This window comes from Quercus robur, chromosome 1 (genome assembly GCF_932294415.1).
Source record: "Quercus robur chromosome 1, dhQueRobu3.1, whole genome shotgun sequence".
Taxonomy (NCBI): domain Eukaryota; kingdom Viridiplantae; phylum Streptophyta; class Magnoliopsida; order Fagales; family Fagaceae; genus Quercus; species Quercus robur.
Window position 1 is genome coordinate 8,753,203 of NC_065534.1, and position 20,478 is coordinate 8,773,680.

General features: G+C 34.8%; 2 protein-coding genes across 4 annotated transcripts; one reads left to right on the forward strand and one right to left on the reverse strand.

Annotated features, from left to right (window-relative positions):
* Positions 1-2,521: 2,521 nt before the first annotated feature.
* Positions 2,522-4,420, reverse strand: LOC126713403 (uncharacterized). Its single transcript, XM_050413191.1, has one exon. It carries the CDS (start codon positions 4,418-4,420, stop codon positions 2,522-2,524), a length of 1,899 nt encoding a protein of 632 aa, XP_050269148.1.
* A 318-nt stretch (positions 4,421-4,738) lies between these two features.
* Positions 4,739-20,412, forward strand: LOC126719201 (E3 ubiquitin-protein ligase BRE1-like 2). 3 transcript variants are annotated; one of them, XM_050421784.1, is made up of 19 exons: positions 4,739-4,923; positions 6,882-7,043; positions 10,825-10,912; positions 11,036-11,266; positions 11,436-11,603; positions 11,837-12,030; positions 12,127-12,210; positions 12,331-12,450; positions 12,532-12,718; positions 12,804-12,964; positions 14,233-14,304; positions 15,019-15,095; positions 16,741-16,935; positions 18,232-18,304; positions 18,409-18,495; positions 18,623-18,760; positions 18,833-19,035; positions 19,669-19,831; positions 20,025-20,412. In XM_050421784.1, the coding sequence occupies exons 1-19, from the start codon at positions 4,804-4,806 to the stop codon at positions 20,154-20,156; spliced, it is 2,655 nt and encodes an 884-aa protein (XP_050277741.1). In that variant the 5' UTR covers positions 4,739-4,803; the 3' UTR covers positions 20,157-20,412. The 3 variants fall into 3 exon arrangements, with proteins under 3 accessions (XP_050277741.1, XP_050277747.1, XP_050277755.1); XM_050421790.1 differs by lacking the exons at positions 4,739-4,923; positions 6,882-7,043; positions 10,825-10,912 and having other exon boundaries at positions 11,087-11,284; XM_050421798.1 differs by lacking the exons at positions 4,739-4,923; positions 6,882-7,043; positions 10,825-10,912 and having other exon boundaries at positions 11,144-11,289.
* The last annotated feature ends 66 nt before the right edge of the window (positions 20,413-20,478 follow it).

The window sequence follows — 20,478 nt, forward strand, 5'->3', positions numbered from 1 at the left end:
TGAATAGTAGCAAAAAGTGCATGAACAATACCGTGGAACCCATCATTTTTTCAACAAAACGCAAAAATTTTTCATCCTCAATGCAATCCAAACGCATGCTAAGTGTCATGTAAGTGCTTAATCATATGGACACATCAACCATATATTGTTAGATTTTCCAAAAAGCCAAACTACCCATATATTTAAATTTAATCGAACAAAAATAAAATAAGAGAAGTAATTGAGAAGCACAAAAATAGTGTCACTTCAAAACGAAAACAAAAGATCAAGTTGCAGTTGAATGACATGGTGGGATCACAAACATCAAGTTCATCATCGGGATAAAGTACTCTAGCATTAGAGGGAGGGATGTTGCGGAGGTTCTAGTCGAACGCTCAAAATGTTTCTCTCTTCTTTCCACCAATTCACACTTTAGATGATTGATCTTGGTATTTTTATCCTTACGTGCATTTATGCTAGTAAATTAACAGTAGACTTGTTAGGATTAGTGCCCTAAAATCTCATTATATAGTGCTATGTATGAAATTATGTTATAAATAATTAAGTTTGTTTTTTTTTAATCTAAAATAATAGTAACATGAATATTTGGACATTATCATATAGTCCTTGAGATACATAGTATGTGATTTAGTGACTGAAGATATAAATCACAAGTTTTTTATAAACTCAAAACTTTATTTCATAGTTGGTGATAAAATTGGGCATTTTATCTGTGAAGATTATAACATATCAACTAAGATGATTTGTCTTGATCAAGGAAGTGAAGACTTTAAGTTGATATGCCTTAAGTGTATAAGACATATTGAATTGGACAGCTGTGAGATTAATTATTCAATTAACATCTGTCGCCTGAATAATAAATCTCACGACTTCTATCTTCATAGACTTTCAATTCTGAGAGAAATGTGAACCTAATCATGAAATGCAGGTTGTTTTGTATATCAGGAATGAAATCTAATTTAACGGTCAAAGCCTTAGTATGTTAGGTAACCGCATATAATGTTGAGGGAACGCATATTCTCAAAATGGAATCCATAATCTCTTTCTTAGAGACACGAAATATCCTCTTGAGATAAGTTTAACGGAAATTGGTTATTCAATGCCAGCCAATTTAGTAAAGAGTTACTAAATTATATATATACTGAAATAAGATTTCATAAAATATATGAATAACCAAAAGATTAAATTGAAGACTTAAGGAATAAAATAGTTGTTTACAAAGTGACAGTTTATTACAATTTGTTCATTATGGATTTTTCATGGAGTGGTCAAATGATATTAAATTAGAATATTGGGATATAATTTATTAATAAGATCTAGGGTGCAATTATATTTCTACAGTGGTACAGATACTTGTTATATAATTAATGGTAACTGTGGACTTGTCAAGAGTTGATAAATAAGTTTGAAACCCATTGAAGTTAGAGCCTTATTTGTCCCTTTGGTCTCATCTCAAGCCACACACTAAAACCCAATTGGGTTGGTTTAAAAAGCTAACCCAATTAGATAATCAGTTGTTTATTTAATAATAGTTATTAAATAAAGTAACTGCATAGGCAATTAAAATGTACTTATGATCATAAGAAGAGAAAACAGTTTTCTCTAAAACATCTTTTGAACATATTTTTCCAAAAGAAAAATCATTGAATTGATTGAGAGACTACACATCTTGGGCATATGTGGAATTAGGGTGAATATTGAAAGTCTCCCCAAGTTCAATCTTCTTTTGTTTTGAATTTTACTATATCAAGGTACGCAATTTAAATATTCCATGTTATCTCACATGAATGAAATAAATCCATAATTTTTTGCTGGGGTACTGATTATGCACATGTGTGGAGTTCAAAAAGTAAATTGGCTAACAATAAAGTTTAGAGGGTGTAATGACCACTATTGTGAGTATGAGGCTCGATTTAAGTGTTATATAATATTATACATCTATATAATTATATGTATAAATGTTTAAATTATATTCATATAATATAAACTCAAGATTAAATTGTGTAAGTTTGTAAATACATTTATATGATATCAACTTAATATTTTATGATTTATTGATAATATAAATAATCCATTTTATAGTAAAATTTAATAATAATAATAATAGGGTAAATGTTATTGTACACAAGCTACTCCACATTTTAAAACCGTGACTTTAAGTGACCAGTTATGTTGTTTTGAGTGTGTGCGTGTAAAATTGTGTGGATTAATTTGTATGTAATAAACACCACTCATATAATTCCAGGCCCGGTGATAAGGACTATCCAGTGTACTAGCTAGACCACACAACTCACTAGCATAGCACACAATACAAGATAATCCTAAAGTAACGTAGGGAAATAAGATAATCTTGAAGGGTAGCTAATTACACATGTACAATATCTCAAGGACCCATTTGCTGATGCCAGTACATACCAAACTCAAATAAATCTTACAATGACATACTTCATTATTTGTGTTTCTCCCATTAATAGTGAACCTTAAAGGTATTGTCAACATCAATTCCTAATCACTCCATCTATCACCTGTGTGGAGCTAGATTTGTTTGATGGTGGGCTTTGCTATCATTTTGAATCCTATCAACATACATGGGCAGGCGAATGATCTCTCCAATCTCATTCAACAAGATGTCCTTAGTGATATTGTCTCTTATACTCCGAACTACCTTCTTGTATGTATTGAAATCATTCGGAGCTGATTTATCTAGTCTGATCCGCATGAAGATCCATTCATCTTTTTCAGAATCCCATGAACACTCAATAATCTTTCCAGAATATGAAGAAGGATCTATACCGTCTTCGAATGCAACCCGATTCCCTTCCATCAGTCTCTTCCTCCCTCGTTCATGCAGAAAAAGAAGCTGACGATTATCACCATTCACCTCAAATAGAAAATCAACCGAGTTCATGTTAGCAAATTTCCACTTCAAGAGGCCTTCATGTGTGCGAGGAACATAAGGATCATCCCGACCCTGAAAAATAAGACCATCTGATTCATGTGAAAGCTTTAGCTCCAAAACCTTGTTAACAGTAGAGAGCAACCAAAAGTCTTTCCTCCTCACTCTAAAAGGTTCAAGGTCATATCTATAATAAGGATTCCTACATTGGAGAACATTTGCCCGTTCATAATTCCGAGGTTCAATCACTTCTTTCTCAAGCAACTTCCAGCGTTCATAGAAAGGCAAATCTATTACAGAAACTTGATTAATGGCCATCATATCATAGATAAGATATCTTCTCTCTTTCTTATCTGTATTCTTAATAGAATCAATTACCATCTCCCCATCAAGTAATGTATAGTGATGAGTCTGGTCTCTGCAAGGAAACCTCATCTGGACTCGTCGAAAATTGAAATTCCGATCAATCAAGTAACACCCATCTATGGTTATCAGCATCATATATCGCGTTCCATCAGCTTTCCATGTGGTATAATAATAGTGTTGCCCCAACAGCTGCAGATTGTCCTTGTTAAGAGAAACTGGGTGTGACCCTGGAAACTGTGTGTTCCCTCTTGCCCCAACACCCAGCCTAAGCGTTTGATAGCAGAAACTACGCATTGCATCTTGCTGGTCCCAAGGTATCTCATCTCCTAGTACATCATCATTGCTCATTATCACTACATCTCTCTCCTCATCATGAGTCTCATACAATGGATCAGCAGCCGAGCCGCCTCCATAATCATCAGAAGACCTTTTCCACTCCGGAGTTGGAGGGCAAACAACAATATCCCGAGGCTTCTTTTCATGATAAAATGCATACAACGCATCAATATATTCCGATTTGTAAATTCCCGGAGGCCGAGCTTCGGCAAACACATTGATCGCCTGGGTGACACTGACAGAACCAGGAAAAAGCGAGCGCATAATATAATGAACAATCATAAATCCGGTGCGATTATGGCCATGAGTACAGTGAACAAGAACATGATACTTGAGACTTTTCTGACGAGATATGAATTGCGAGACCTCATGAACAAACTTATTCACAGATACATTATCGGGTACAGCATCCCGACCCTTGCACTGAATCTTAACATGCTTGATGCCCAAGTTCTTCAAATCCGACACCGGATAGTACCGAGTAGTATTCGTTAAATCCACCACCAAACCAATCTTTCTTCCCAAAACTCTCTGCCGATGAATCAGTTGCTTCAACGAGTATCTTTTTCCGGGAGGAACTTCGAAGGATTCACAAAGCGGAACCTTAGAAGGAACTATGAAACCGCATATTTCTTCACCAACTGCAGGGCATTCCAACCAACCGGACGGTATAGTAGTAATAGTTCTGGTTTTATCATTATATGAAACTGGTCTGTGATCATCTGGGTTTTGTTCCCTTTTCAATCTTTTGCGTCTTTCGTCGCGCTCGTGGCGAGCTATATCAACTGCAGACTCTATGCGTTGTTCATATTCTTCATCCATGAAAACAAAACCTAGCCAGAGAAACTGAGAGATAAATAGAGGGTTTTGGTTATGTGTATGTATGTATATATAGACGGTTTGCACTAACCGACTAGGTGACTTTATCTAATCCGACGACGTTTTGTAATAGATATGATATGAGACCCAATTTTTCAGTTAAGGGTTAGGATCTGTTTAAAAAAAAGAAAGATCTACGGTCTACAAATTGCCACCTCATTTAATTTAATTTTTTTTTACTTAAACCAAAACAGCAAATAAATGTAGTTTAACCAGAGTTAAGTTAACACAAGAGTTATATAAAACTAATGTAGTAACGGTAGTGTATTGGTGTGGCGGTTTCCACAATCAGAAGCAGAAAAGCGTGAAACCAAAAAAAAAAAAAAATGGAGAACGAAGCAGACTACGATGAGCCCGAGACGAAGCGTCCTCACCTCAGCCCTTTCTCCTCCGCCTCGCCTCGCAATTCCGCCACCGCCGCCACTTCCCCATCAACCAACAAAACCGTAAGCAAATCCTCTCTCTCTCTCTCTCTCTTTCTTGTAATCTTCTGTTTGGTTCCCCGGTAAATTAGCTTTTATTTATTTTTTTATTTATTTATTTTTGATATAGTAGAAGCGTTAGAATGAAAATAATGTGTGAATTCAATTTTGCATGTGATGTTACTTGCAGCTTTTGTGTGCGATCGTTGTCAAATTAGGCGTAGAGTTGTTGTTATTTTGATTTCTGTGTAATTATAGGGTTGAAATTGTGAATTCTTTAGGGTTTTCAAGTATATGAGGCTGGGGGAGCAGAGACTATGTTAAATTTAGTGGAATCAAGTTGAATTTGGTTCACTCCTCATTGAAGTGGGACCATGAATTATGCTTCTTTAAGAAACTAGTTTGAATTTTTTTAAATTTTAGTCTAAAATAACTGTTTGAGTTGAGGAATGATTAAAAAAAGTGTATTAATTTCAGTTGTGTTTGATTGTCAAATTAGAGCTATTAGGTGCAATTCAGGTGAAGTTGTGCTGTTTCTGTTTGGTTGCTGAGAAAGATTTATATATATATATATATATATATCATGGTTAATTGGCTAATAAGTGTTTGGGTGCATTTGAGCGGAAGTGGATGTATCCTCAATCGAGTTGGAACCAAAAATATGCTTGTAAGGAATTTTGTTGGTTGCCTTTGAGCTGAAGTTGAGTCTGGTTGCTAAAAAACGTAAGACCAAAGAAACTTGAAAAAATATGAATACAAATGGCTCATTTCGATAGAAGTTTTTAGGAGGAGGGGTTTGGTTTGAATTTTTAGTTTAAATGACTTGAATAAATTATGATAGGGCATTTTTTTTCCCTGTTCATGAAGTGTATGGATGGATTTGAGGTTTATTAATATGTGGATTTGAAATGAGGTAGATGTAAAGTGTCATTTCAAATCAATAACATTATAAGCGTTTTTGTTTGAGAACAATCCACAAAGCTCAGATCACTTAGTCCGGTTAAATATGTATCAAGCCACGGCATTTTTCATCAAATCCTCGTAACCAAACGCAACCAAGAATTCGCTGTTTGGGGTCTTGAGAAAATAAAGACTGGTCCTCAAATGTGCGATGCACAAATTTGGAGTCAGCTGGGGTGACATTTATTATTGGAAATCAAAAGAGAAAATCGTTCTCAATTTTTTAATTTTTTTTTATTGGGTGTGATATAATCTTAATTTTCTGGGTAAGCAAAGAGAGCATTTAGATTGTTATGTTACATGGAACAGAGCACAAGTGTTGAACGATGTATATTTACAGACTACTCTTGAGCGAAATACATAATTTTTTTCTCATTGTAAGAGCAAGGTGAAGGTGAGGCCGTGGGTTCAAGACCCAACAAGTGCGTGTAATTACCAATAGAAAAAAAAAAATAGAAAAAAGAAGAAGAGGATCATTTTGTGAAAAATCAACAAAGCCTAAAGAGATATCTCTTTACCCTACAAATTTATGTATCCAATCTAGGCATTAGAGCCCCCTACATCTGCATGCACTTTATGTTTGGAACATTTTTTTTTTTTTTTTGATGATGTAGGAGAACTTCACTTAGATTAGTTGCACATTGTAGAGCATACTGTACAACAATCCTCACTATTAATGTTTGGAACATTTCTTGATTAATCATATAAACAATTACATGTGTTGCTCAAGCACAAGCAATCCTACCATTAACTATCTTTCAATTCAAAGTGAAGCATTTAGACTACTGTGTTCTTGGCCCATTATATTTAGTAGTTGGACATCAAATTGTACAACATTTTAGTTGCTTTTATTATATCTATTTCCTTCCTTATAAAAATAAGTAGTTTCAGAGTGAAATTTCTTTGTTTATGTATTTCCAATTGTGTGTGACTTGTTATGCATGATCTTACAGATATTGCAGAGAATGGTTCTGGCATATTGATAGAAATGTTTTGCTAAATGGTTATACATATTCGTGCAGGTTGATGCTACAGTGCTCCAGTACCAGAATCAGAAACTTCTTCAGCAGATAGACATACAAAAACAAGAGTTGCATGATATTGAAGCAAGGATTAAAGAATTAAAAGACAAGCAAAGTTCGTATGATGATATATTAATTGTAGTGAACCAACTCTGGAATCAGGTGAGTCTTGATTATTATGTTTAATAGTCACAAGCCCGTGTGATGCATGGGATTCATTCAAAACAATGATATAGTCATCTATTATTGCATGTAATCCAAAATTTTCTCAAGACTCACCATTCAAACACTATAGCTAAATGGAGAAAGCATCACATAAAATCTTACCTAATTCAAAATTTTTTGGAATATATGGCCAGATTCATGAATGGATAGTGATAAATTTTGTAAAAATGTGAATAATCAAATCATATAATGTTTTAAGAGGAATTGGCTAGGTAAATACTATGCATTTGTTACTTCATTGTGAGTTTGCCTATGCATTTAGTCTCCTTGGAGTTATTTGGGTGATGCTATGGATAATAGTTGATGCATTGGTTGGTTGGTGGAATTGGTTCAACAATTGCTTGTCCGCTGTGGGGAATTTAGCTCCTTTGTGTGTGCTGTGGCAAGTGTGGAATTCCTGTACTTTTGAAGGTGTGGAATTGTCAGAAGTGCAGTTGAGGCTTTTTTTCTTTGGTTACTCAGTGAATGGTCTAACTGTCTTGGGTTTAAGGGACAGTGGTACTATCACTGAGTTTGCTAATTCAATATCCTTTAATTGTAATTCTTTGGATACAATTTCTGGGACTATCTTATGCTTTGTACTGTTCATGAGGTAGTTCTTTCAGAATATGATCATTTATTTATTAAAAAAAAAAAAAAAATTCGGGAAGATACTGTAATTACAAAAAAAACAACAATGCATGAAGCAAAACACAAAGAAATTTCCAAATTTAATTTAAGTCTAAAAATACTGTATTATATCAAATGTTGTAATCACAATGTATCCCTTAATCAATCTTCCAATAAAATAACAACAAAAAGGACATATTAGTATCAAAATGGAAGAGCTTTAGTTATTGCAACAATACACCTTGTGCTATGAGTTATGAGAAAGGGAACCTTAGCACTAAATTTAATACAAACCAATTAGCAAGGCCCAAAAAGGATAAAATGTTGGCAATTTTGGAAGATCGCTAGTGGGTTAGCATGAATTATAAAGAGTAGTAACAAACTAGAAGGTGAAGTTACTAACAAAACTTAAGCATTTAAAACTCCATAATGTAGTTGTTAACGAAGTATTTAACCCAATTATTCATGTGACTGACCCAATCTAATCTGTCAAGGATTTATAGCTAACCCCAAATTTTGGGACTAAGGCTTTCTTGTTGTTGTTGATCAGAAAATCTATACTTTTTGTCTAATTTCTCTGTTTTAGGTCCTTTGTTTTCCTCCTTTGGCAAGGCAATACCATTGCCCCATTCTGTGAACCTCTACAGTCTATCCTCACTTAATAAAAAATAAGAAAGAAATCTGTGAACGAAAAAGCATGAAAATAAATAAGGTTAGAGAGAGAGAGAGAGAGAGAGCATATGCAAATCTAAAAATAGAGTATTGAAAAAAAAAAAAATCGCATTGGAAATGTTTTGAAACCCATTGCTATCATATTTTTGTTTATGGGGAATCTAGGGTGAAGAAGGAGAAAGAGAGGAATGAACTTTAAATGCAAGAATATAAGGGGCTGAAGGAGTAAATGTAATAATTTAAGAAAAAAATTAATTTCTTGGGCAACTAGAGGGTTTTGAACAGTTTATTGGGTTTGACGGAGGGAGGAAGAGTTCAAGGGGTTGGGTTGGGTTGTGGGAAGGAGAGTTGAAGACGTAATAGGGAAGCAAAAATCTGTGGAAGCATTCAACCATTAGATTAGGAAAGAGTTTTGAAACAAATAAAGCATCAATTTAATGGTAAATTGGGGCCCGCATGGATTAGCTCAATTGGTTGGCCTCATGGGAACCCCCCATGAGGTCTCCGATTCAAGTCCTCAAATTACCCGGTACACGGTTCTTGCATGTGTATCTTGCAGGCGGGGTCGTGTATATAGGGTTTACTTAACAAGGGTGGGTACACAAAGTTGCCTTGCCTTGAAGAGGTTCCTTGTCATAAAAAACAATAATAAGAATGGTAAATTAGTAAAATCAAAGGGACTTGAGACGAAAATAAAAGAGATATGAGAGATTTGTGGAGAAAATAAGAAATAATAAAAGGGCAAGGAAGTAGGAAAAATAAAAAATAATTAAATGTGAATAATGAAGGAGCCCGTAAATAATGAAAGGAGAGAGTTTTTCTACAAAATGGTTTGAAGGAATCTTTGCCAATCCATTATGTGGAGATTCATAAAACCATCATCGTGTATTAAATCAACTTACATTTTAAATTTTTAAATAAGTCACAGGATTCATTAAAAGACAAAGTTTAGCTATAAAATTGGTTGTAGCCTAAATCTACAATGTTTCTCAATAAAATAAACATTACCATATATTTTGTCAATCTAACTGTTAAATTGCATGTTTTTTATGCTCTTAATACGCATGTCAAATTTTGTGTCAATCGGATTCTATTTACTATATGATCTATAAGTTTATATTTTATGCATAATTTTAAGCTATAAAAACTTGCAATTTAAACAATTTATTGATAACATAGCTATTGATCTTTAATTTTCTAGAAATTAAAATTTTGCAAGCATGGAGGATATAAAAAGAACATGTAATCTAATGGGGGATTTGTCAAAATTCATTTACAATAAAAAGATATTAAGTAAGGTTGTAGCTTAAGGTTACAATCAATTTTGTAGCTAAACTTTGTCCTTCATTAAATAGGTCCCTAACTAACTAATGGTACATTCGAGTGTTTGTTTCAATCACAGTGTAGTGGGTTGGAGGGATTTTCCTCCAAAATGGTATAATCAATTTGGAGGTAAACTCTGTCCTTAAGGAAAATAAATTAATGTCATGGGGCAACTAAGAGATTATTGGGGAGAAAAGAAGAAACAATAAAAAAGCAAGGGATTTTAATATAGTCATATTTTATTTTAATTAATTTGTTTTTAGCCTTTCTACAAATTCCTTTTCTTATGAAAAAAGAAGTGGAAAAAAAAGCGTGAACAATGAAGGAGCAGATAAAAATTAAAAGATAAAGTTTTCCTCCAATTTTATTTTTTGATAAGTAAAGTTTTCCTCCAAATCAATTTCAAGTAATTTCTTCCAACCTGTTATGTAGCGGTTCATTAAAATCATCCAGGTCTATTAAATCACATTACTCATTAAATAGGTCAGTGTCTATAAGTGCATGTAGATGGTCATTTCAATTGCCACGTAGTAAATTGGAGAAATTTTCCTTTAAATTGATTTGGAGGTAAATTCTGTCCACAAGGAAAAGAAATATGTCATGGGGCAACAAAGGGGTTTCATGGAGAGGAAGAGCTAAATTGGGGAGAAGAATTAATAGGAGATGTTAAAGAAGGAAGTCAAAAATTGTGGAAGCATATCAAGCATCAATTAATCAGTATTAAATAAGAAACAACAAGAGTGGGGAAGATGGGAAAAAAATTAATTAAACGTGAATAACAAGGGAGCAGGTAAATAAGGAAAGAGATTAATGTCATGGGCAATTGGAGGTGTTTGATGGAAAGAGGAAGAGCCAAATGGAGGAGTGTTAAAGAGGAAAACCGAAAATTGTTTAAGCATTATATAATTAAGACTTATTGAAGAAGAAGAAGAAAAAAAAAAAGAAAAAGTGAGCGGTGGGATCCTACGTGGCACAATGGCAGAAGGGTGGAATTAAATTCTAAAGCGACCGTTTTTTTAGACAGTATAGATATGCACTTTCTGTTCATGCTTACATTTTCTAGTCCATAATGACTGAAGTTCCCAATAAAAAATTTCATTGTTTTGCTGTATAGTTGGTTGATGACTTAATCCTTCTTGGAGTACGAGCTGGGGCAGGCCAGGTTGCTTTGGAATTTCTGGACTGTGCTGATCACTCTCGAGGTATTTTTTTCTCTAATTTTTTCAATAAACATATGTACTCTGTTGTATTTCCTATGACAGCTTAATTGGACTTCCAAGATTTTTCATGTCATATAAGGTTGATTGACTTGAGATACATTCTAGGTTCAATTCCATCATGTCCTGCTGAGGAAATATTTCTTTGTAGACTGCTACAAAGGGGTTCTATTGAAGCCAATGGTAATGATGAGATCATTAGATATGTTGAAGATGCCCTTGCTTTGCGTCATTCATCTACTAGGGAGTTGTTGAAAATCCTGCAAGATTCAATTGATGATCAAAGGGTGAGGACTGAGAGCATTGCTCGTGCTTTGCATGGAAAACTATCTTCAGAAGGTCAGAAGAAATCTTGATGTGAGGTCCAATTGTTAATTCATCATTCTTCATATCTGTTTTTTTTATGTTTAGGTTGGTCGTTTTGTTTTTTTTTGTTAATCTTTGCAGTAGTGTCTTTTTCATGAGATTTGTATTGATTATGTCATTATAACACTTTTGTGGTTCTCAGATGCCATCATCCAATTGTCAAAGATTGATGATATTATGAAAGAGGAGGCTATCAAGCTGGGTGAAGTGATCGATATTCTCCACTTGAAGCATAAAGAATACATTGATAAGATTCAAACTTACATTAGCAGCCATTCAATTCTTGAATCTGAGATTAAGCGCCTTGCAGGTCTCTAAGATAGTTCTTTCTGAACATATAATTTACATTATTGTGGCACAAATTTATTCTCTTACTTGTAAATGTATAAGTATCAAGATTACCATGAGTGGGGGTATGCATCCCAGATTCAAGAAGCGTGCAGGCAGATAATTCTACAGTACCACAATTTACTAGTTGTGTATCCATCACAGGAGACCTCTAGATTGTATATTGATGTGTATATCTTCTGTTTTTGTTGAAAGGTGAGCTGGACGAGTGTGTTGCTGAACTTGAAGAGAGTAGAAGAAAACTAGTCAATCTGAAAATGCAAAAGGATGTAGCATCTGGGATGCAAACCCCCACTCATGGTACAGCCAATGGAAACTTGTCACCAGAAAAGCCTGTAGATAGGACAATGGGTTTGCGGGAATTGAAGGACTCTATTGAGGAATCAAAGGTATCACAATATAAATGAGTTGCTTCCCCCCCTCCCCCCACTCTCACCCTCCCAAATCCCTCTCTAACCAGGCATGTGTTTAAACAATTAATGTAGATACTGGCAGAAGATCGTCTTTCTGAGGTTCAAGATGCACAGGGAGAAAATCTAAGCTTGTCAAAACAATTGCAAGATCTTCAGGTCTCTGAGATTGGATTCTTTTCATCTTCTATAGTTGATATTCCTTTTGTCTCAGGGTCTCACTTTATATTCACTTTAATTATATGCATGAATCTCACTTTTGATATTGTACTCGTACAGAATGAACTGAAGGATGAAAAATATATTCGCTTATCCCGATTATACTCTTTGCGAAATGATCAACTCCAACATTGGAATGCTGAAGTGGAGCAGTACAAAGTATTGACAGAGTCTCTGCAGGTTGAACTGTCTTGTCTTATGTGTTGGCACTTGCTTTTTTTGCTTGTTCTATATGGGTCTTTTTTAAAATTATAATTTCAGGCTGAAAGGCCTCTTATCATGAGAAGGGAGAAGGAGGTGAGTGTAAAACTAGAATCAGCAGATGCTTTGAGGAATGCCATTGATAATGCTGAATCTAGGATTGGAGAGCTGGAGCTTCAGCTACAGAAACGTATCGATGAAAAAAATGAGCTTGAGATTAAGATGGAAGAAGCTGCGCAGGATGCAGGTCAAATTACACATTTGATTTTAATTTATTTTTATAGGAGTAATTTTCTGGAGCTTCTGGTTTGTAAGGGTGTTACTTACTGCAGGGAGAAAGGATATTAAATCAGAGTTTCGTGTAATGGCTTCGGCTTTGTCTAAAGAAATGGGAATGATGGAAACTCAATTGAAGCGATGGAAGGAGGCAGCCCATGACGCACTGTCCTTAAGTGAGGAAGCCCAGTCTCTAAAAGCTCAACTAGATAGGAAGGTTTTGTCTCATTTACCTATTTTGTTTCTTCTCTTGTTAGTCAAATTATTCTTATGCATCATGTGGACTATTTGGAGTGAACAGAACACCCTCACATTTGAAGGGAATGATCACTTGCCATTGGAGTTAAAAATGAAATTCTCACGCTCTATGTATGATTGGATTGCTGCATTAAGTGTTCTTTCTTTTTCTGATTTGCTGGACTTTCTGGACTTTTGTAACTTTAGATCATGTCTTGTAGTAACTCAAGTACTATTTGCATGTACCTGCTGTGATGTTTTTTAAAGCACCATCTAAAAAATTTCTTACTTTTCAACCAAAAAAAAAAAGGTGATCTCAACTTTTGATAATTCCTTAGTAATTTGTAGCCATGCCTAGAGCCATATTCTCCACAAATTTTAGTAATTAGGTGCCAATGCGCTTTAGCTCAAATTTCATCTCCTCTCCTTTAAGAATGACGGATGGTGAGGTCGTGGGTTCAATACCCTCTGGGTTCTTGTAATTACCATTAAAAAAATAGCAATCATGTCCTTTCTCATTGCCTCTAGCCATGTTGTGGCTATTTCTCTTTTTGGAATACACCTTTAAAAATTGTGATTGAAAATATTTGTTGGCAATTAATCTGCGACAACATAATGCTTTTGGGGTATAGGGTAGACTAAGGACACTGGGCATAAAATAGGCAGAATTGTTGAGTACCCTCCCTTGACCCCCAAACAAATACAAAAGTTTTGTTATTTTACTACCCACTTCATATTTGGCTACCTATTTTTGAGATTGATCTTTCAAGAATGTGATTGTAGTTATATGTTGGTTGTCCGTCTTCCACAACGTTCTCTTTTTGGGCCTGGTATATACTTGTGTAGAGATAGGAAAGTGACCACAATATAGGGAGAGTTGTACTCCCCTCCCCACTACCCCAAACCAAAAAAAGAAAAAAGTTGAATAAGTAAATACTATCGATAGATTTCTTCAAGCTTTGGCTAAGAGCCTTTTAGCTCTATGGGCACCACCTTGTGTTTCTAATGGAAATGTTCAGGGCTCAAATATCTGCTCCCTAATTGAAACTATCAAATTATCCACCCCACCCCCCCTTCAAATCCCCCCCCCCCCCCCCCAAAAAAAAAAAAAAATAGTGGTTTAGAAATCAATGGAACTGCTAACCATCTTAAGATTTTCCTTTTATTTGTACTAAATCTATGTTGTCATCATTTTCTCTTATGAGGAGACTCTTCTGAAATTTACCTTTTCCTGTGTTTTTTGTGTAGAGTAATGAAATGCAGAGCTTAGCAGACAAATGTGCTGAACAGATGATGGAGATCAAGTCTCTTAAGGAACTGGTAAGATTCTCAATTCTAATTATGATCACATGCTTCAACACTACCTCTCGTTAGTTCTTAGTTGTATGATTTTTCCTCAACTATTTGATGGGATCCTTTTGGCATTGATGTTATTATATTTTTCTTATGTATTGATTTTGCATGTAACCCTATATTACACAGATTCTTTGAATTTCTGTCCTTGCTGTCTGATACCCCAATTTTATTTTTAAAGAATCAATTTTACTGAAGCATCCTCGTCATATCTGTCCCTCTAGAGTATTTCCTGCTCAGTCAAAATTAGATATTAAATGCATTTTTTCCCCCAGTTTCATGTCTGATTTCCCTATTGAAAAATCCATGAATTTGGTATATCATGTGCTATATTTGCATTTTGTGGCTATAGGTCACAACTGACTTGCATGATTATGGAAACAGGATTACATTCTGATGATGGCGTTCAGTCATATAGAATGTTGGAAAATGTTTTCCAGTGAAATTTGGTGCCAATCATGAATATATGAAATGAAAATATTTGAAGTTGTTGCCTAGACAAGAACAAGGAAAAAAAAGAATGAAACACACCAAAAAAAAGAGCACATGGAGTTATATGTGCTTAAGCTTTGGATTAAGTGACCATTTCTTTTGAAGTATATGAATTATGATTTTTAAGATTTTCTGGACTGTTCTATAACTGAGCTTATATAGAAAATGATAAAGACAAACATATTGCAGATTGATAAGTTGCAGAAGGAAAAACTGGAACTGCAAATCTTCTTGGACTTGTATGGACAGGAAAGTCATGACAATAGGTAAATTGAGGATCCTTATCTAATGGTTTATGTTGTTAAATATGAAAGTGATGGTATCAATATGTTTCATACTTAAAAAGTAAAAGCTGATATCTTGGTATTATTTGTTGTAATTGTTTCTTTTTGAGAAATAGAAAAATGATAATATTTTGGGTTGTACTTATGTTGTATGGGTAGTACCTTTCTAGAAGGGTTTGGAATTTTCTAGTGCTGATGTGTCCCTACCAGCTGTCCCATTCACGAATATTTCTTATCTTATTGGAACCATTGATTCCTATATAAAAATGAATAGTAAGAGGGCATATCAAGAATTTCCAGCATCTCCTTCTGTAAATGTCACTCAATGTTTTCTTTCCTTTTTCAACATTTCATTACTCATGCTTGGGATGTATATGTAACTATTATGTTTGAGAGGAAGATTAGCTATAAGTAAAGGTGGTAATCATTGCAGTTGTGCTAATATAAAAGAAAGTCACAAGTCTGAATCTATAATATCCTTTTATGCGTGAGAGATATCTGTCCAAATGATGGATTGAGTATCAATCAGCAGAATGGTTGTATCTTTGAACAGACATAGTACTCTTGCCACTGCTTTCAGTTATGACAGCGGTTCAATGGATATTCCATTATGTTCAAGGGTAACAACTCAGAAGTACTATGCATTTTGTTTTAGAAGAGTTTTTTGTCTCTGCATAGATAGGAGGATGAGAATCAGATGTGTATGTGATTTATATGATTTTGGTTTACAACTTGTTTGGATATAATGACAGATTGAGCTCTCTAGGTAAACATTTCGGTATATATGCTAATTTCAGTGCACATAGGCCTCTTGGAGCCTAGGCGCAAAGCACAAGTGTGCGCCTCATTGAAGTAAAATGCACATTTTTCAAATATAATATCTAATAACCTTTAATAGAAATATTCGTAACATATAATAAAAATATATATATAAAAACTCAAAATTTGTATATTTTACTAATTAGGTAAAGTGCAATTTCAAACTTTACTTAGGTTATTTCAATTCTTAAAATTTATATATACTTAATTGAAAACAATTATCAATGGATAATATCATAATTAGAAAGTTCAAACATAACATTTTATTCTCTTGTGCTTTATAAAAATACATAACCATGATAGTTATGATCAAATGATGTATATGGTTCGATCAACATACATCTAAAAATCAGAGACCAAAAAGCATGAGAATAGTAAATTATTGTTCGTATCTTTTGACATGTAAATAAAAAAAATTGTGTAATACAACACCTTAAGAATAGTGGTTGTATAGTAAATCATTGGTCCATGTCATTTCTTTCAAGATCAAGCAATTAATTTTGATGATTCATATTTTTTTTAACGATAAAATAAAAAAGCGTGCCTTGACCTACTTTGTGCTTCTTCTATAAAAAGCTTCAAAAAAGCGTGCCTAAAGTGCGCTTCATTAAATGAGCTCTTTTTTGGCCAAGTGAAGCGCTCAGACCTTGGGGCTTTAAGCTTTGAGCTTTAAGCGCACCTAAGTGCACTCTTAATGACACTGGCTAATTTACAAATTTTGCCCCTTATTTCACACTGCTTTCCCTCCTTAATGGGTGGTAAATGCATCTCATATTCATACATTTAACCCTTTAATTTTGAATTGCAGAGATTTGATGGAAATCAAAGAATCAGAACGCAGAGCTCACTCACAAGCTGAAGTCTTGAGAAATGCTTTAGATGAACATAGTCTAGAGTTGAGAGTGAAAGCTGCCAATGAAGCTGAGGCTGCTTGCCAACAAAGGCTTTCTGCTGCTGAAGCTGAAATAGCTGATTTAAGGGTTAAATTGGATGCTTCTGAGAGGTTGCTTCTCTTTTTTTTTTCCTTCGTCTAAAATTGTATCCACATTGAAGGGGTTTTTTGGTTTTGAAAATCTGTAGTTGGATGACAATATGTGTGTGTGCGCGCATGTTTTCAATTGGATTTCTTCCCATGACAAACTTAAGGAAATGTTTTTTTTTTTTTCCTTTTCTTAAGGGGCATGGGGGAAGGTTAAAGGATGAGAGTGATGTTTTGATTTTTCTTTTTTGTATTCATCATTGTGATCTTGCATATGCTTTATGGAGATTTTTGTTTTTGTTTTTGTTTTTAATGTGTTTTTGTCTTCTTTTTTTTTTTTTGGGAGAAAGGGGGGGGGGGGGGGTGTTCAATGGGTGATGCCAACTAGAGTGATTCTACTGGCTGGTCGAAGGAGTTGGTTTGGTAAACACTCTTCCGCTGTTTAGAATTTAGCCCCCCTTATGCTTGATGTGGATATGGTAAATGGAGTGTAATTATCACTCTTTTGAAGATGTGGAAGCTTTAGAGATGCAACAGAAGACATCTTTCCTTAGGACCTTTCATTTGCTTGTAGTTATTATGCTATCTTGTGTATTACTTCTGCACACAGGGTATTACTTTTTTTATTTTTTTATTTTTTAAAATAACAAGTGATATGTAGAAATGGTTTTAATAATTTATTTTGGTCATGATGCAGTAGAGGTGGTTGATTTCTTTAATTCTCTGTAGTGTGTCCTCTTCTTTCTGGGAGAGAGGATGTAAGGTGTTGAAAAAGATACTTAGTTCTGTTGGTTGAATCATGAATGAAAGTATAAATGATATGGGGTTATCATGAAGGACATACTTCTAAAGAATTTGTTGAGTTGGGGCATTTTGATGACACCGTGTGTCTGGAAACTCAGTTTGGTTCACAGTTGGAACGCATATTCATGCCATGTGAGGTTCTGAATGAGAGGGATGGCAGTTCCAATATATGGCTTTTAGAATGAAGTGGAGTTGGCTGTAAACAGGGCTCAGCTAGGAGAATAAGTATCGTGGAATTATGCTGTATGCGGAAGTTTTGCTGGTTTTACGATTTTGTGGATTCGATCTGTCTTTATCTTTTTAGTGTTATTTTTTAAAGATCAATTTACTCTACTTTTTAGTTGGGAGTTTTGGAACTTCATTCAATTGCAAATAGATGTATTTACACACTTTTGTTGCTTTGCTTGCTACGAAGATATTTATTATTGATACTGCAGATTGTTCTTCAAGCTTGCAACTAGAGAAAAAATTTGACAATTAAAACCTTTGTGGTCTATGCTTTCAATTTTTCTACAGGGATGTTTTGGAGCTTACTGAGGCTATTAGAAATAAAGACGCAGAAGCAGAGGCATACATAGCAGAAATCGAGGTACCCCAGGGTTTTTAAAATTGGTTCCTTAATATCTTGCACTACATCTCCCCTTTCTTCTGCCTTATTGTTATCTTGTCAATTGATTTATTATTTTCCTGCAGACCATCGGTCAAGCATATGAAGATATGCAGACACAGAACCAACATCTGTTGCAGCAGGTGACTGAGAGGGACGATTATAATCTCAAGGTTTGTCTTGTTATTATCTGCATTGATGCTAGTTTTGTTATGCTCTGCCTTCTTTGTTTTCCGGCAGTTCTGCAGTCCAATGCATGGGCTGGTCATTCCTAATTTTTTCATGAGATCCTTAATGCAGCTTGTTTCCGAGAGTGTGAAGACAAAGCAGGCACAGAGCGCTTTACTCTCTGAGAAGCAGGCATTGGAAAAGCAATTTCAGCAAATTAATGCATCAATAGAATCCTTAAAAATGAGGATTTCTCACAGTGAAGAGCAGGTAAGGATTCCCCGTACTCAAAAGGAAGTTTGCTACTTAGGTCCTTTATCAACCCAAAGTTAAATAATGCAGATGGAGCCTTGTCTGACAGAAGCCATTAAATGTACTCACGAAGAAAGACATCTTGCAGTCAACCTGGAAACAGCCAAGTGGGAATTGAATGATGCTGAGAAGGAGTTGAAGTGGCTTAAATCTGCTACTGCTTCCTCTGAGAAGGAATATGAGCAAATCCAGCAGGATATGGATGATATCCAAATGGATTTAGAGAATGAAAGGTGTTTTTTTTTCCCTCGTTCTGGAGTTGAGTTCATTTAAATTATAATAGTCTATTGAGGAACTTCTGGTTTTGTGTATGCATCACACAACTACCTCTACCACAAATTTATAGTTTAGAACATAGAAGGAGAAGGTAATTTGTCACTTGGTACAGTGTTTTGTGTGTGTGTGTGCATTATGCCATTTCTGACCTGCTTCTAATTCAGAAGGTAGGTTTTCCATTGATATAACATGGCAATAAAGATCTAGTATTTCACTGAAGTGAATGTGATATTGGAACCATTTTACTTCAATCTTTTAATTGATGGCTGTGAAGCTTCTTTGAAATTGACTTTTGGCATGTGGATCTATGGGTGAAGGGCTATCACTTTTTTTCTTGGGCTTGTGTAGGGGGTAGGCAGATGTAGATATAGTATCTGCTTGTCAAGAAAGCATGTCATACTAAGCTACAAATACATTGTTACAATTTGATGCTATTTCATAATCAGATTATCTAAGTTGGGGGATTTCTTTATGTAGAGTAAGTAGCTCTTTGGTTATTACAGAAATGGATCATAGCTATTTAAGCACCTATAAATTGTTTATGTTTCAAGCTAAATTTGCATCTAAGTAGACGGAATTGTGTTGAGCAGAAGCTCAAGGAAGAAGCTTGAGGACGAGCTTAGGGAATTGAATATCAAGGTTGCCGAGATGAGTTCTGAAACTGGAGAGGCTGCAATACAGAAACTCCAAGATGAAATCAAGAGTTGCAAGTCTATTCTAAAGTGCAGCGTGTGTTCTGATCGGCCAAAGGAGGTAAGTGTGCTCATTGCATGCAAGCTTACACCCCTGCGATCCTTCTTTTCATTCCTAGCTATATGTATACCAGATTTAAGTTCATTGACCTTATGAAATCCTTTAAATTAGTATATTATTATTATTTTTTTTGTTTCAATGTGTGTATATTCTGTTACACTGATGGATGTGGGTGTGATTTATATCCTGACAGGTTGTAATCGTGAAGTGCTATCATCTTTTCTGCAATCCATGCATCCAAAAAAACCTAGAGATTCGCCATCGGAAGTGTCCTGCATGTGGAAATGCATTTGGTCAAAATGACGTTCGGTTTGTAAAGATATAGAAGAGCTTCAACGTAATTCTGTAGTTGTAGTTAGCAACTTAGCATCGACAAAGCCCCAACCCCTTTGTAGCTGTTGGTTCTTTCGAAATAGAAAGGGATTTTAAATTTAAATCAAAATAAAAAATAGACAGGAAAATATACATGCCTCCCTGCCCACCCGAATGCCATGTCCCATGTGCATTGGCACTTCAGGAGACTTGAACCTGTTAACTGGATTTCAATTTTCAATCATATAAGTTCTCATGCTTTTTCTAAATTGACTTCTTCTTCTTTTTTCTTTTTTTTCTTTTTTTTTTTCCTTCCGTTTGGTATTAAATAATTG

Coding starts and splice junctions, on each gene's coding strand:
- LOC126713403 (XM_050413191.1), bottom strand. CDS start 4,420: ATGGATGAAGAATATGAACAACGCATAGAGTCTGCAGTTGATATAGCT.
- LOC126719201 (XM_050421784.1), top strand. CDS start 4,804: ATGGAGAACGAAGCAGACTACGATGAGCCCGAGACGAAGCGTCCTCAC. Junction 14,305..15,018: donor TCAAGTCTCTTAAGGAACTG/GTAAGATTCTCA, acceptor AACATATTGCAG/ATTGATAAGTTGCAGAAGGA. Junction 19,832..20,024: donor GTTCTGATCGGCCAAAGGAG/GTAAGTGTGCTC, acceptor ATATCCTGACAG/GTTGTAATCGTGAAGTGCTA.